Consider the following 18,396-nt stretch of genomic DNA (forward strand, 5'->3'; position numbering starts at 1 on the left):
TCTTTGTTAGTACCTTACCCCCCCAGACGTAGATCTGTCTGTATAGGTCCACAATATTGTATATCACCCTAATATATCGGCACCTTACAATATTCGGTATTTTTAAGATTTTAACAGAATTTTTAATGGATTTATTTTTTTTTTTAATTTCCTAATTCGTTCCAAATGGTGGAGGGTATTCAAAGTTCGGCCCGGCCGAACTTACTGCTTTTTTACTTGTTTGAAATGAAATCGGATTTTTTTTTAATATGTTTCCATTCGACAATTTTTCCACCTTTAACTGCCATTTTTAAATACATCGATGTCACTTTTCACAATAATGAGAAATGTTCAAGTTCATTGCGTGAAATAATGGGTTCAACAATCTATCAGACTCATATTTGTATGATGTCGCTTGAAAGATTCTCTCTGTTGGCTTCTCCATCAGCCGTGCTTTGCAAGACTGTGAGAAATTACGTGAAGAACAAGAATGAATCTCAACAGAACAAAAAAAAATGTGTATTAATGATGATGGATTGCAGCAGCCTTCGAAAATCATTCATGTCATGACGACATGGCCTACATTAATACCCTTTCACACATACATATGAGCGTATTCGATGTCACTTACTCCTACCGACAGTATAATAGCGTGGAACGAATTGCGTTTTACCATTTGAATTAATATTTATCTTAAAGTCATTTTATTTGGAGGTATCATTTTTAGTCAATATTTCACTTTAAAAGCGATAAAATTAATATTACTATGCGATTGTCCGTTTGATTCACAACCTGATTGCCCAGTCCGCTCCTTTCTCGTTACGCCATAACATTGTATATTTTGCCCTTCCACACATATACACGTACATCCGCTTCCGACTTAAATGTTACCATTGATGTCAACTAACCTTACGGATCTGTGTGATAGAACATTTTCCTTTGACCACGGCTCAATATATGTGTGTGGGTGGGTGTGTGAATGTTTGTGTGCTCTGTTCGGTAATTGCTTGACACACAGTAAAAGCAAAAAAACCTTCCATTCAATTGAACGTTATGCGTATGTTCCTCCCAGAGGCATCGAACTGAATACCAAACAATTCGAGGAAAAGAAAATAAACGCCAAAGTCGAAAGATTCATACACTCACTCACTGGTCTGTGATCCATAAACAAATATTGGCACGCACTTGAGGCTCACGTGCTATGACAGTTCCTTTGCAATTTCTATTCCACAAAACTTTTTGTTACCTGCTGATGAGGACTTTTAGAAAGGGCAAAAACAACCATTCGTCACCACAAATATCCGTCGATAAATAGATACAAATGGATAAGAAACATCGGAAGTGGGTCATCGTAGATATTTGTTCGACAAACCATGCAAACATGGATATTGCTACCGACAAAAATATAGAAATGCTTTCCGTTTAAGTTAAAAAATAAACCAGCAAAGATGTGGCGCTAATTATACCCTACAACACACAGAGAAACACCACTCTATAAATGTATTTTGAAAATAATTAAAATGCCTAATATAGAATCTGCTAATGTAGAGTCTGCTTGGATTTTGAGTTGATTAAAAATATGCAAAGTTAGTTAGTGATGATAACTAATTTTCCTAAATTTGAAATCTTCCTCGCAACATTCAATATTATTATACCCTCTACCATTCTATGGAGGGTATATTAGTTTCGTCAATCCGTTTGTAACTCCTCGGAATCAGCGGATCAGAGATTTAGCGACGTCTCTCTGTCTGTTTGTTGCAATCACGATATATTTCGAACGAATTAAATAGAAGGCTAAAATTTTGCATACATGCCTAGTTTACAAGTAGGCAGGTTAAGTTCGTAAACTGGTCGATTTGAGCAACAATATTTAACGTAATCGTTTAAAATTTGGTACCGGAATATCTTAATGGGTACTACAACCTATGGCAAAAAGTTGTATGTGCAGGACCAGCCCCATTCGTTTAGCCCCCATATAACTCTTTCCCATTGAGAGGTATTTTTCGACGGGATTTTTTTTTCTTTTTTTTTTTGAAAATTTTTAAGTTCCTTTAAAATGGCGGGGGTATTAAAAGTTCGGTTCGGCCGAACTTTGCTGCTTCTTTATACCCTCCACCATACATAGTATGGAGGTTATATTAAGTTCGTCATTCCGTTTGTAACTCATCGAAATAATCATTTTAGACCCAACAAAGTATATATATTCTTGATCAACGTAAAATTCTAAGACGATTTAGCACTGTCCGTCCGTCAGTCTGTTGTAATCACGCTACAGTCTAAACGAATTAAGATAGGAAGCTAAAATTTTGCACAGATCTCTCTTTTGTCTGCAGGCAGGTCAATTTCGAAGATGGGCTATATCGGTCCACGATATCGTATGGCCCTCATATAACGGTAACCTCCGATATTCGGTATTTTGAAGATGGTAGCCACATTTTTTAATGGAATTGTCTGAAAATTCACATAAGGGGTTCCTTGTGAATACCCCCTGAGAGAGAATTGTCTATATAGGTCAACAATATCGTATATCCCCCATATAACGGTACCCCTGATATTCGGTATTTTGATGATTTTACCCACATTTTTCAACGGAATTGTCTGAAAATCCACACAAGGAGTTCCTTATGGGTACTTTATACCTCGGCAGAGAATTATCTATATAGGTTCACGATATCGTATAGCCTCCATATAACGGTACCCTCGATATTCGGTATTTTGATGATTTTAGCCACATTTTTCAACGGAAATTGTACACAAGAGTTTTTTTGTGATTAATATTAAAAAATGAGCTCGGGGTAGAACTCCAAAAAGTACAATAACTTATACCGCAACTGAAAGAAAATAGACTGAAAAGAGCTAAAGAGTTGCTTCGCTCGGCCGAAAATGGTGAACTGCCGAGTTTTATTTTCTGCGATGGGAAAACATTCGTTGTCCAGCAGTTTGTCAACAAAAAAAGGTGTCCAATTCGAGCAAATCTTAACTTATTCTAAAATTTGATGCTATTTCCGACATTTTTTTGCTATCATTCAATAAAATTAAAAAAAGAAGTAAAAATTATGGCGTTTGGCTTTGTTGCAGTTTTTTCTCACCCTGTATTTGTTTTCCATTAAGAGAATAACAAAAATTATATAGCGCTATATCAATGCTTTTTGGCATGTATGATATATATGTGAACCGATATATTCAAATTTCAATTGGAAAATATGAAAAAAATCTAAAATGGACTTGGAACTTTAAGAAGAGGGAACAATATTACTAATTTTTACTACCGACCTATGCTCTATCTAAATATTACATTTTTTTTCTTTTTTTGGAAAATGTACCAGTAAGACTGGGCACAGACACAGTTTGGTTGGCGGTGAATCCAAACACCCAAAATCGGTGTCAAAACGTGGACATCTATTCAAAATGTATTGCAATGCGACGGTTACTTTCACATGAACAGGAAATTTTTTAAATTTAGGATTCATGCTATCCTAAATTTAATAAAAGTCAGGAAATATCGTTTTGTGGAGTCTATTTTTTTTTTTTTTTTTTTTTTTGGAAAATAAGGTTTAGTGACTTTTGAGTACTGAAATATCAAATTACAAGTAATTTGGTTGTCAAACACTTCCAAATCGTTCAAAATTTTTTATATCGAAAGGACAGTAATATGGAACCTATGACAAATATTGGAATTACTGGTGTTTTATGTTAATTCATATTTTAACTGTTGAGAATCTGGTTGAAATATATGCAGGGTGAGATGAAAAAACTACAACCAAATTCAGACTGCCGTTATTTCTAAGCCACTCGTCTGACAGCTGTTAAAATTATTGCAGTCACAGCTCATTATATTGTTTATAGACATACAAAAGCATTTTGGTGAGAATTTTCCAGAAAAAAAGTTATTCGTGATGGAATTCTACCGTGATAGTGTCATTAGTGTCGTTAGAGCACTTCAGCATTTAAATGTGAATAAATATTTTGTGTTTCGTACCATCGCTCGTTACTGTGATACTGGTAGCGTAGCCCGACGTCAAGGAAGTGGACGGAAGAAAACAGCAACATCAGCAGAAATGGTTCGAAAAGTAGAGAAGCTACTTGATCGAAACCCGCGTTGCCGTGGCGAAAAATGGCTCGTGAGCTGAACATATCGGCAAATATTGAAAAATGAGCTCGGGGTAAAGTCATTGAAATTCCATAAAGTGCAAGAACTTACACCGCAACACAAAGAAAATGAACTCAAAGAGCTGAAGAGTTGCTTCGCTTGGTCGAAAGTGGTGAACTGTCGAATTTGGTTTTCTCCGATGAAAAACATTCGTTGTCCAGCAGTTTGTAAACAAACAAAATGATCGTGTTTACTTGCCAAAGAGGTCAGCTGAAAATGTGCACCTTCGGTTGGCCACCAGAACTCAAGCACTAGCCATGGTGATGGTGCGGGCCGCCATAACAGCCGATGGTCGCTGTCCGCTCGTATTAATCGACCGTGGCATCAGAATTAATGCCGAATATTATCGCGAAAATATTCTGAAGTGTGTATTAAAAGCACCCAAACATTTTGGCCCCAGGCCTTGGACATTCCAACAAGACTCAGCACCATTGCACTCAGCTCGCGCCACCCAAGAATGATTACAAAATGAGGTTCCTCACTTCACTCCCAGCGCACAATTACCACCAAAATCTCCGGATACCAATCCGTTGGACTATTGTGTTTGGAGTATTTTGGAAAGCAAGGTTGGCACTAAAAAATACCAAAGTTTCGATCACCTAAAGCAAGTGCTTTGCCGGGAATGGACCAAAATACCATAGAGCAACATTCGGGCAGCGTGTGACGATGTCATTGGCCGTTTGAAGGCCAAAGTGACCAATTCGAACAAATCTAAACTTATTCTAAAATTTGATGCTATTTCCGATATTATTTGCTTTCATTCAATAAATTAAAAAAAAAAAATAAAAATTATGGCGTTTGATATATTTTTAGTTTTTGTGCTTAATGTACTGTATTATATTAGTTCAGAATATTTCAGCCATACGATTCCAAAAAGTGTCTAATTATAATAGTCTCCAGAAAATTGTCTCACTTCGTTTACACCCGTGTCACAGTTACAAAATAAAAATAATTTAATATAAAAATACATAATACCTTTTTAAAGTTGTATTTTTATGCTCAAAACATCTAGCATGTGCACAATATTCAAGTTTTTTGCAAGAGTTTTCTACCCTTCAAAATTATCTTAAATTCCCGTCAGCATTAATCTAATGTAACATCATCACGCCCTTCTCTTTTTATTGTCCTCCAAAAAAGTTGTGTGTATTAAACGTGTTCTCCTTTGTCTGATTTGAACATTCGTTTTTTTTTTTTTTTTTTTTTTTTTTCGATCGTTCCCAACGCCTCACTTTCCCGCCCCTGCCGACCGAGAGGGCCACCTCCCCATAACGTAGGGAGCACGTACACCCCATAGTCCGGATTATAGGGGGTTAGTAGACTTGGGAAACCGGCTACATTAGAACATCAGCCGGTTTAACTATTAAAATAATTAAAGTATCTAAACTAAACTACAATAAAACTAAACAATACAAATACTAAATCACAGAAACTAAGTCTGGCAACTATTTTATAAACTAGGAACGTAGGATAGAGTTTTTTATGACATGCAAGGGTTCACACAAAGAAATCGTGTTGTATAATTTATTATAATCAGCACATAAACTTCGGAGAGGATTATTTATTTCATAGTTCGATTTTGCTAATGTTAGTTTAAGTGGTATGTAATAACGCGTAATTCGCGAGGGGATATTGAATTTAATTTCACCAGTTAAAAACTCAGAATCAATTTGACCACGCAAAAGTTTTATGATAAAAATACATCTAAGCATTAATCTCCTTTTCTCTAGTGTAGGAAGATCGATAAGTTTAAGCCGACTCTCATAAGGTGGGAGAAGTTCATTTGAATTCCATCCTAAACCTCTCAGAGCAAACAAAAGAAATTGAACCTGTACAGACTCTATCTTTTTTGAATATATTTTATAAAAAGGACTCCAAAGTACGCAGCCATATTCTAAAGTAGGTCGAACAAGGCTGATAAATAAGCGTTTGGTTACATAAGGATCGTCGAATTCCTTTGACCAACGTTTTATAAACCCTAGTAAAGATTTTGCTTTATTAACACAAGACTCAATATGTAAATTAAAACGTAATTTATTATCTAATATGACACCAAGATCAAGAAACGACTCAACATTATCCAGTTTGTATGAACCAATGAAATAGTTGTAGTTCATATGCTGAGATCTATATAAGGACAATTTTTTACATTTTTTTAAATTTAATGACATTCCATTGACACTACACCAATGAGCAAGAGAATACAAGTCCTGTTGCAGATTAAGCGATTCGTTGTGGGAATCAAGAGTGCAGAAAAGTTTAACATCGTCAGCAAACATTAATATTTTTGAATTACGAATAATAGATGGAAGGTCATTTAAATAAAGTACAAAAAGTAGTGGACCTAAATGGCTACCCTGAGGAACACCAGAAAATACTGTAATATTTTTAGAGAGAGTATTATTAAAAGATACCTTTTGGGTACGGTCATGCAAATAAGACGATATCCATTTTAGGAGAATTGTAGAGAAACCCATTAAGTCAAGTTTATATATTAACAAATTATGCACCACCGTATCGAAAGCTTTACTGAAATCAGTATATATAATATCAGTTTGGAGATTTTTTGAGAATCCAGTGTGAACATTAGAGACCAGTTCTAATAAATTTGTCAAAGTTGATCTTCCTTTAACAAAACCATGCTGGTGCGGTGATACTATAGATGTAACGAAATGAGTTATTCGTTGTGTAACCAAACGCTCAAAAAGTTTGGGAATTGCACTTAGTTTTGCAATGCCCCTATAATTTTCAATAACACATCTACTGTCAGCTTTATGCAATGGAATAATAAAGCTCGAACGCCAAATAAGAGGAAAATACCCTAGGGTTAACGAAGTATTAAAAATACTTGTTAGAGGAAGATATAGTTCATGTGCACATGCCTTTAAAATGAAAGACGGTACACCATCTGGACCCGGTGAATTAGAACATTTCAATGAAAGTAGACCTTTCAACACTTCATCTGATGTGAGAATAATATGAGGAAAATGATTAAGTTTATTAATACTATAAGAGTATTTTACACCTTTATTAGAATGTTTGGAATACGTACTTTGAAAAAAATCTGCAAACATGTCTGCTATTTCCTTAGGTTCACACGATTCTCTACTTCCGAATCGCATACTACTGGGAAATTCACGAACTTTTCTTTTTGAATTAACGAATTTATAAAAGTTCTTAGGATTTTTATAGAGGTTGTTTCTCATCTTGACTAGGTATTCAGAGTAACATTTAGAATTTTCAGTGTTGTATAAACTTCTAGCTTTTGTATAATTAGTAAGGTTTATGGTAGAATTGATTTTTTTAAATTTTTTAAATAACCTGCTTTTTATGTTACGTAAGCGCCTAAGTTGTGGGGTAAACCAAACTGGACCCCTATCACAGCACATTTTCACAAGTGGGACTGAGGTTTCTAATGCATTGTTAATTATTTTATAAAAGCTTGAAATACGAAAATCCAAATTACCTTCAAAACACCAATTTATATTGGACAATGTAGAACGCAACAGATCAACGTTTGTCTTGCCAAAGTTTAACTTACGTGACTTATTTTGAGATGAAGTATGTTTTGTTTGAATGTTACTAAGTTCAATGGCTACCATAAGAGTAGGATGATACATATCCTCTGGCTCTGAGAAAGGAGGGATTCTGCACACAGAAGAAGTTAAGGAAGAAGAAAAAATTAAATCTAATAATTTACCTTTTGCATTATAGATAGAATTTATTTGATAAAGACATTGCTCAAATAAGATTTCCCAAAAAGATGACATCTCAGTAGAAAGTTCTATAGAAGATACTGGTACATAATCTACAATATTTTCTCCTGGGACCCATGCTAGATTAGGCAGATTGAAATCCCCCAGACAAATCATTTCCGCGTTGGAGGAATGATATAATGAAACCTCTTTTATTGAGGCTGAATGCATAAGATAAGTATCCATGTCTGAATTTGGAGGAATATATGAACAAGTTAGAATAAAATTACAATTTAGATACTTTAATTTAACACAAACAAATTCAATCGTAGGGTGTTCTGTAACCAAAATACGTTCTGAGGCAATGGAATTATGAACGGCAATAAAAACTCCTCCACCCATTTTATTTAATCTGTCTTTTCTGTAAATTTGGTACTGATCAGATAAAATCTCAGTGTCACGAATTTGTGGTTTTAACCATGTTTCCGAGAATACCAAAATTTTGAAATCACAGTCAAAGGATTTTAAATAAATATTTCTAAGTTTAGTGTTAAGACCTCTCACGTTTTGATAGAGAAGAGATAGAGATTTAGTTAGTTTTTTGACAATGGTACAACTGAAAGATTAACTGGTAAATTAACGGGGTTTGTTCTTTCCCTAAATACAAATTCCTTTACCAACAATCCATCCGGCCAGAACGTTCTATTAACTATTAAATTAAATAACTTAGCAGGAGTAATGATTTTAAATGATGAAATATCGCGAGGTTGGGACTTGTTAAATTTAAAAATTTTTATGCCATTATCAGGTAAATTTGGAATTTTTGTTTTTATGTAAGACCGAAGGTTATCAACTGTAGTATCGGGATGCAATCGAGACACAAATATAGTTTTACGCGGCGCTACAACAATAAGTTGATCCGTAGGCAAAGGCATAGGGAATTCGTTATTATTGTCTGCAGAAACAGACTTTTCATTTAAATCAGAAGGCGTAAGGATTACATTGTTATTGTCTGCAGAAACAGACTTTTCATTAATAGTATCTGCAGAAACAGATAGATTATTTTTAAATTTATCTGCAGGAACAGATTTTGTTTCTATAACCGCTCGAGGCTTGGTGAGAACGAAAGGCTTATTAGATTCTGCAGTAACAGAAGCTTCCCTTAACGGTTCTGCCGAACGTGGAGACGATAACGTTTGCTTATTAGTGTTGTCAGTAGAAATTACAGGAATAGTATTAGCTATTGTACTGGACGAGTTAACAACAATTGCAGGCGCTAAGAATTGAGAAGCTATAGGTACGGTTTTAGAAGATTGCATTTCGACCGGAGCATTTCCTGTAACAATTTCAATAGTTTTATCATCAATAGAGGGTGGGATGTCCGAGCCAAAAGATTTGGCAGCGTTGTGTGGCTGAGCCACAGCTGGTGAATTTAAACGGATCAAATCATCACCAGGTACAAAAACTGAGGATTTCTTTCGTTTCGGAGATCCATCCAGGAATTGAAAATTATTAAACTTTTTTTCAAAATGCTGAAGCTTTAAAAATGCTTCGTCGAAAACCTTCTTCAAAGCTGCTAATTCAGTTTTGGACTCTTTGAAGTGGGTATAAAAGTTAATTTCTAAGGGCCTACAATCAATACATGCCCAACGTAAACCATATTTTTCGCGATCAGTAAGAACATCAAAATGGCGGCCATTAAGACCTGCACATTTTAAATGTTCATGCTTATCGCATAGCCAACATGTTAGTAAACGTTCTTTAAAACTAGTAACTTTGCAATTTTTATTCGAGCAATCCATGTTAATTCGAAATACTAAAGGAAACAGTGTATTAGGGAAATAGTGTAATAACAAATTTACAGTAACAGCCTAAAAGTATGCTCAGGAAAGCTAATTTAATATTTAATACGTACAGGACAGCAAAAGGGAATCAGGCACAAACGTCAAAGACAAAAGAAATAACACTACGTTGTAAATAAAAACACAGAAAAGAATATTAAAACACAAAAAAATGATCAACGCGCACAAAATTAAATTTTGTAAAATAGTATAAAAACACTATGTTTCACAAAAACTTCACACTTTTGCAAACTCTTGAAATGTATATATTTAAAAAATCACAATTTATAATTTCTAAAGACACAATAACTGCGAAAATTTAATTAAATTTTTATTTGCTTGACGACACACAGAAAAAAACACTTGCATGCGAGCAGAGTTGCCAGACTAATTTCGATTGCAAACATTTGCCGAAGGACATGTTTTGGGAAAGCGAATGCGAAAAAAATTGTCATCACTATTTTTGGCGACATCTCTACGCACATTTGCATAGTTTTGTTTGTTTTGTCTTAACGCTGCCGCAACTGAAAGTGTCTGAGGTTATGTGAGTTTATGCCCAGATCGTGATTATGGAGATGTGTGCCAATTAACGGATACAGAGCGGAAAGAATTGCGTTGTTCATCGACAACCGGCAAAAGACAGCTACGGCTAGAGAAAACAACTGACTGCCTGAGTGACAGTCGAACACAACAGCACATCTATCCATCCATCCATTTAGTACATGGACGTTGTTGTTATTGTCGTATGTATATACGTACTACGCACTCTTCAACTGTAACAACAACCTCAACAATTCAATGCCAATCATTCATGCATTCATTCATGCATTGCTCCATGCCTTCGTTTAGACTTCCATAGAATATTGCATTGACATAACCGTCGATTTTCTTTGTTCGTCATAGTTGTATTGCTGCATACTATCGTTTCGGTTTCGTTTTCCGTTTATGCACATGAATATGCATGTGCCTGTGTGCGTATGAGGAATATTTGGAGCATGGATATGTAGAACCTTGCCGTGACTCGTTACAATGAAATGTGTTTTAGAACTTGCTACTCTTCCCTATTGCTGTGTAGTGTTCTTGTACCCTACAGCATAATACTGTACATGATTGAATGTTCCGTTTTCAGTTGGAAAAGGCAATGGCTAATGGAACTCATACCTTCCATTCGAAAGATCTTTATTTGTTATATTTCGTTAAATAATTCCACATCTGAGATATTACCACCATTTATATTGTAGTAATTAATTTTGGCTTTATAAAGACTTCAACAACAAATTTCATGAATACTATTCTAGATATACGATATTTCTGGATATACAATATTTCTGGTATATACGATATTTCTGGTATGAACCATACAAGATCCATGATTGCTTAAAGTTGTAATCCTTTGGGGAGAAGCTAGAAGAAGAAGAATGTATATGTTTTCCATTTTGAGCCTAATGTAAATTTATTTTGTATTTGTATTGGATTTTATCATATTTATGCAGATATAATTGAGATATTTTTAGCCTATCTTACATTTTCGCACATGAAATAAGAATTTATATATATATATATTATGTCTAGTCTAACATGGCAGATAAAAAGGGGTGATTATTGCCTCAATAATGGCTAGAACAAAAACTATAATTTTATTATTTTAATAATAAACTATTTTATTAATTTTAATAGTAAAATATTGTTTAGAAGCATACAAAAGCAAGTTTGTGACAATTTTTCAGAAAAAAAGCTATTCGTGATGGAATTCAAGCGTGGTAGTGTGATTTCTTTATATTTGGCTGGAAAACCACAAGTGGCTATCGTGAGAGCACTCCAGCATTTAAATGTGAATGAATCTTTTATATCTGGTAGCGTAGCTCGACGTCAAGGAAGTGGACGGGAGAAAACAGCAACATCTGCAGAAATGGTTCGAAAAGTAAAGAAGCAATATGATCGATAGCCACGTCGCAGTGGCCGAAAAATGGCTCATGAGCTGAATATATAGCAATACTCCATTCGGCAAATATTGAAAAACGACATCGGGGTAAAGCCATTGAAATTCTAAAAAGTGCAAGAACTTACACCGCAACGGAAAGAAAATAGACTCAAAAGAGCTAAAGAGTTGCTTCGCTTGGCCGAAAGTGGTGAACTGCCGAATTTGGTTTTCCCCCATGAGAAAACATTCGTTGTCCAGCATTTTGTAAACAAACAAACTGATCGTGTTTACTTACCAAAGAGGTCAGCTGAAAATGTGCACCTTCGGTTAGCCACCAGAACTCAAGCGCCGGCCATGGTGATGGTGTGGGCCGTCATAACAGGCAATGGTCGCTCTCCGCTCGTATTAATTTATCAGAATAAATGCCGAATATTATCGCGAAAATATTCTGGAGGGTTTATTAAAGCCTTGGGAACGCAAAGATTTTGGCCGCTAACCTTGGACATTCCAACAGTACTCAGCACCATTTGACAAATGTTGGAAAATTTTTTCGAAAATCAGGCGTTAAATTACACGCGAGAGCAGTACTTACTACATAATCCAAACATCAATTTTAATATAGATCTGTTTGAAAATTATTGCTAAAATTATGTTTTTTACGTATAGGGAAAACAAACTGCCAATTTGCCGGAAAACCCCAAAAACCTTAAATCTGTTGGTACATTTATGTGGGGGGCTATATCAAAATGAGGACCTATATAGCCCATTTTTAAAACCAAAAATTCTACGGACTTAATATGAATTTCAGAAAAATGTATAAATTTTTCTTTCTTCCGTTGGAAGCTAGTAACATACGTACTAGAAATGCATGTCCAAAATATTTTCAAAATTGTTTGAGATTTGGATATGGCCTCGATTTATATATTCTACTTTGTGTGGGAAGTAACAGAAATAGCATACTGATATATTCGATTTTTTTACTTACTGTAACAGAGGCCAACATATTGCAATGTGCTTAGTTTGAATAAGAATCGAACAAACATTTCACATATTACCAGAGTTATTATTATGCAAAATTTTTAGTTATTGTGGGAAAGGTACAAAAAGGAGCGAACTATTTTCAGGCCAAACCTAAACCTTATCTATATACTACAATGTGCCCCATTTGAAGTAAATCAGGTACTCGATTCGGTCAGTACTCGATTAGCGTTTTTGTTTGTTTTTTTGCAAGATTTTGAATTTTTGTTGGGATGTAACAGAAGGAGTAGATCGATATTTAGATCGATATAAGTTTGCTAAAAAGACAAATCGGGAAGAGGCATCGTGTCCAAAGCCGTCATTTTTATAAGACATATTTAAAACAAGTAAACAAAGACTATTATCGTGCTGCTCCAACCATGTGATATCATACAAAACTATAAACAAACATTTGAAAAACTCCTCATTTTTGTAAGTCCAATATAAAACAAATAAGCAAAGGCTATAGTCGTGCGGGGCCAACCATCTGATACCCTAAAACACTACAATATGTTAGAAGCCCCCTTATGTCCAAATCCATTATGGAAGATTTTTTTTATTACCTTTTATTACCCTTAACATTTTGACCAGAGACATTTGACCAATATTTAAGCACTCCGTCATGCTATTAGTTGTTGTGATCTATTTTACAGCTAAATATAATCCAACGGTCATTCAAAATGCTACAATTCTTCCCTGTCCTTAACTCTCTTCTCAGGGGTGTGGATTGGCTTCAATTGTGTGATCAAGATATTTTTTCGGTTTTTGTATCTCCAAATTTAGACTCATCTATATAATTTTTTTGTTTACGATATTTGGCTATATATTCAACGAAATCAGCATAAAAAGCCAGAAGTTCGCCTTTTGTGTATTTCGGATATCGCCTATAAGTAATGCTGGTGTTTTTTCACACAGAAGTTGTGGTCCATTCTACCCGCTGTCCTAAATTCGAACTTCATGCGAGTTTTCGTGTCCTTTGATTTCTATTTGTGACCCCTTCCTTTGTATATATACATTGTATATATTTCGCTGTATGTATCCAATATATTTGCTATCGGCATCTACGTAACGGTCAGAATTGACCTGTTCGTCTATTTATGATTTCGCCGGGACTAAAAATATTCGCGGTATAATGGAAATTTGACTTTTATTTAACACAAATGTTGTGGCCTATTTTACCCACTAAATATTACCCGATGACCATCAAAAAAGGCTTCTGCCCAGCCCGAAGCTTTAGCCCCGTGCTAATTTCCGCGTCGATTGGTCCATAATTGCGACCTGTAGAGCAACTGCAAAATCAGGATTTTTTTCAGTTTTTGGTCCATTTCGACCTTTAAATATTGTGCGATCATCTCCAAAAGAAATAGGGTTCTATTCTGACCTTATCCCCACCTCCATTCTAAATTTCGTGAAGATCGGGCCATAATTGCGACCTGTAGAGTGATTACAAATTAACATGGACAGACGGACGGACGGACATACATAGCTAGATCGACTCAGCTCGGCGAGATAGGAAGATCCATATATACTTTCCTATGTGGGAAATCAATATTTCGAGGTGTTACATAAGTTTTGGCCCAATCAAACTTATAATACCCCCAACACAAAGTGTTGTAGGGTATAATAATATTTAGAAAAGTAATATTTAGCCCAAAACTATTTTAACGAATTCTTAGAATTTTACACTGATCGAAAACTTACATGATTATTTCGACGAGTATGAAACGGCAGTGGGAACTTTATACACCCTACATACTATGTATGGTGGAGGCTACGGAAAGTACTGAATATAATAATGCAGTTTAGATATTATGTCAAAAGGGAGAACCAGATTAGAGAAAATCGGCATTGGCTCTAATATTGTTTACAACTTGTACTAAAATATACACTATTCCTTGGAAAAAAATACTAAAGCTTTCTAATGGAGGTTACTGGAACTTCTACCAGCATCAAAGGTCGTTCAATATTACTGCGTGATTAATAGTCATAAAGAGGCTTGAATATTGATATTTTCCCTATGATGGAACGTGGAAGTGAATTAGAGCAAACATTTTTATAATCCATTCATGAGAGTCACATGGGGTTTAAAGGGGGAGAAAACGTGTGATTTTGCATAATTCGTATTTAAATTATTATAAAACCACTAAACTGTTGGCTAATGTTATTAAGGGATACAAAACATACGATCTCTAAGAAAGCATCGGTATTTTACGAAACAGGTGTTTCCACTACGTTAAATACCTAATTCGCTCAGCATTATCGCACTCAGCACCCAACATTGATTACAAAATGAGGTTCCTCGCTTCATTTCCAGCGCACAATGGCCATCAAAATCTCCGGATACCAATCTGTTGGAGTATTGTGTCTGGATTATTTTGGAAAGCAAGGTTGGCACGGAAAATACCAAAGTATCGAGCATCTCAAGCAAGCCCTTCGCCGGGAATGGGCGAAAATACCACAGAGCAACATTCGGGCAGCATGTGACGGTTTCATTGGCCGTTTAAAGGCCATAGTTCGTGCCAAGGTGATCAATTGGAACAAATCTAAACACATTCTAAAATTTGATGCTATTTCCGACATTTTTTGATTTCATTCAGTAAAATTTAAAAAAAAAAAACATGTAAAAATTTGACCTTGTTGCACTTTTTTTATCTCACACTGTATAACAAATAACTTTTAACTAGAAAATTCTAGAAAATTCTCACCAAAATAATTTTGTACGCTTCTAAACAATATAATGAGCTGTCAATGTCATAATTTTAAAAGCTGTCGGACGAATGGCTCTGAAATAACAGCAGTCTGAAGTTGGTTGCAGTTTCTTCATCTCACCCTGTATTTCCTTAAGTATTCCCAAGAATTAATTTTCTTTTATCATACTGAGTTTATAGTCTATGCTGCAAAGAGGAAAAAGAGAGTGAGCGAAAGGAAGAAAGTAGGGGAGGAAAAAGAGCAATAATGAATCAAACAAAATAAGAATTGAGGAAAATAATACCACTGATTCACTGATTTAATTAATTTGATCACTAAACAAATAGTTTAAATAGAATCTAATGAAAGGGGTAAGATTAGAGTCCTAACTCCATAATCCCTGAGTTCTTTGACAAAAAACCATTTAAATTTATCTTTCAAATTAATTGTAGTGGGCATTCGGTCGCTCTAGACCAGCATTACATTTGTTTGAATTGGAAAAAGTGTTACGTCATTTGCTTTGTTCCTTTGTTATTGAATATCCTTTTTGTTTCGTGAATAGTTTTTGTTTATTTTCATTTGATACGCAGGACATTTGTATGCATTTGTATTGCGTTTACGCGGTATGAATGTATCGAAGATCTGATGATACAAATTGCAAACGCTCTCACAAACACATATGCTGGTCGCGTGTGTGTGTGTTTATTTCAACATCAGCTTGTTCGTCTGTCTTTCTTTCCTTCTCTCTATGACGTTATGTGGTGATATGTTCAGTCTCCATTACAATTGACATGTGGGTTTCTAAATGAAAAACCACAGCGGATTGATAACTTGAATGTGGTGTTTTCATTGTGGGTTGGCTGCGAATGAGGCTTTCAATTCAATTCACAACTGACATTTATTTGCTTTTCATAGTGTTTTCATTGAGAATGAAGAATGGCAAGAATATGCAGTTGTCAAAATCCCAAAGCATACAAGAAAGCAAACAAATATAAAATCTATGCGATAGTAATTAGTGAAAAGTGGTTCTTAACTACATTTTCAAAACCGAAATAAAATGATATTAAATAATGGTATTTTTGACAAACAAAATAAACTTCTGAAATACCAAAGTTAACCTAAAGATTGAAATTAAAACCTCTACGCTGTTATGCCCTTAAATAAAATGTTAATTACTCAACTGTATAAAAAACTACAGGGTTGCCCATATTCGACGGACCCATGTTTTTTTTTTTAATCAAAGAAAAAAATAAAAATTTGTCGGTTGGCAATGTTAATCATTTAATTTGTTCCAAGTAGATTTGTTTACATCAATTTTTGAAAGATCGCCAAAACAATAAAAAATTTATAACTTTGATTTTTGATTTTAAGCGATTTTAAAAAAGTAATTACTCTTTAACTTTGTGTGTGTGACCGCGTTAAATTATTTTGACATCATCTATTCAGTTTCGCCACCACATAATTCTGTACTACACTTCAATGTAACCAGCTCACAATTTTAGTTTTCAAGAAATCGATTCAATAAAAAAGTTAATCAAATTAAAAAAAAAACCGTTCTTACACGATAAAATAATATTTTTTTGCTCATAGTTTATCCTCTTCTGAAATGATATTGTTCGTATGGTTACACTTTCCCAAAAAAACACATAAAATCTATAAAAAACGGTTTTGTCTGTTGTGATTTTTTAATCCCCAACAAGACTACAAATCATATTGAACTCAAAAATACAAAAAAATAAAAAATAAAACAATAATAATAAAAAAACACTACAAATGTACATTCGAAAATAGTAAGTCAAAATGGAAAAAATAATGCAAAATAAAACATTACTATTGTATATTTCAAAAGTCAAATGAAAATGTTAATCTATCACATTTTTACGTGATTTTTTTGGATATTATACCCTCAGCCATATGGCTACAGAGGGTATATATCATTTGATACGGCCAAAACGTGCCTAGTCGAAATAACGGTTTTAGACCCTAGGTCTCTTTGGACCAAATCCGTTTCAGAACATTTGGAGTCGATCTAGCGATGTCCGTCCGTCCGTCCGTCCGTCCGTCTGTCTGTCTGTCTGTCTGTCTGGCTGGCTGGTGCGCACGATAACTCTCGAAGGGAGTATCCAATTTGGTCCAAACTTGGTACATCGTAATATTTTTGTCAAACTTAGATCGAGTTCGGAGATGGGCAATATCGGTCCACTCCTTCTGGTACCTCCCCCACAAAAGTTCAAAATTTTCAAAAAATTTAATTTTTGCACAGAAAGAGAAATTATAGTCCGATTTTGCTCCAACTTTGCAAATCTTAATATTTGCGTCAGTGTGAGGTCGGGTGTGAAAATGGAAAATATTGGCCCACTCCATCAAGTACCTCCCCCACAAATGGTAAAAATTTTGAATAATTACAACTCTCATAAAATTTGATGTAAGTGTCCGATTGTCTTGAAATTTCACACATCCCAATATTTATATTAACCCAAGATCTGATGTTAAGATGGAATATATCGGTCCACTCCTTTTGGTACCTCCCCCACAAAAGGTCGAAATTTGCAAAAAATATATATTTTTGCACAAAAAGAGAAAGGATAATCCGATTTTGCTCTCACTTTGCAAATACTAATATTTGCATCAGTTCTACGTTAGGTGTAAAAATGGACAATATCGGTTCACTCCTTCAAGTACCTCCCCCACAAATGGTCAAAATTTTGAATAATTACAACTCTCTTAAAATGTGATGTATGAGTCCGATTGTCTTCGAATGGCGCACATCCCAATATTTATATTAACCCAAGCTCTGGTGTTAAGATGAAGTATATCGGTCCACATCTTATGGTACCTCCCCAACAAATGGTCGAAAATTTGAGATATATATTTTCTGCACAGAAAGGAAGCAATAATCTAATTTTGAAAAACATAACGCTCAAAGAAAGCGAAATAAGGATTCAACTCTTTTCAAATTTCACACATACAAATTATTTTTGCTAACACCAGATCTGTTTTGAAGATGATCCTATATATCTGCGAACACCTTCTGGTACCTCACCCACAAAGAGACACATTTTTCAATATTTTTATCTGTCATAAATTGCGAAAGAACTCAGTGATTCT

At 34.8% G+C, this 18,396-nt stretch overlaps 1 protein-coding gene across 1 annotated transcript; it reads right to left on the reverse strand.

Moving 5' to 3' along the window:
- Nucleotides 1-8,414: 8,414 nt before the first annotated feature.
- On the reverse strand, nucleotides 8,415-10,038 carry LOC131804198 (uncharacterized). Its single transcript, XM_059126702.1, has one exon. It carries the CDS (start codon nucleotides 9,621-9,623, stop codon nucleotides 8,415-8,417), a length of 1,209 nt encoding a protein of 402 aa, XP_058982685.1. The 5' UTR covers nucleotides 9,624-10,038.
- Nucleotides 10,039-18,396: the final 8,358 nt, after the last annotated feature.

This window comes from Musca domestica, unplaced genomic scaffold (genome assembly GCF_030504385.1).
Source record: "Musca domestica strain aabys unplaced genomic scaffold, Musca_domestica.polishedcontigs.V.1.1 4, whole genome shotgun sequence".
Lineage (NCBI taxonomy): Eukaryota > Metazoa > Arthropoda > Insecta > Diptera > Muscidae > Musca > Musca domestica.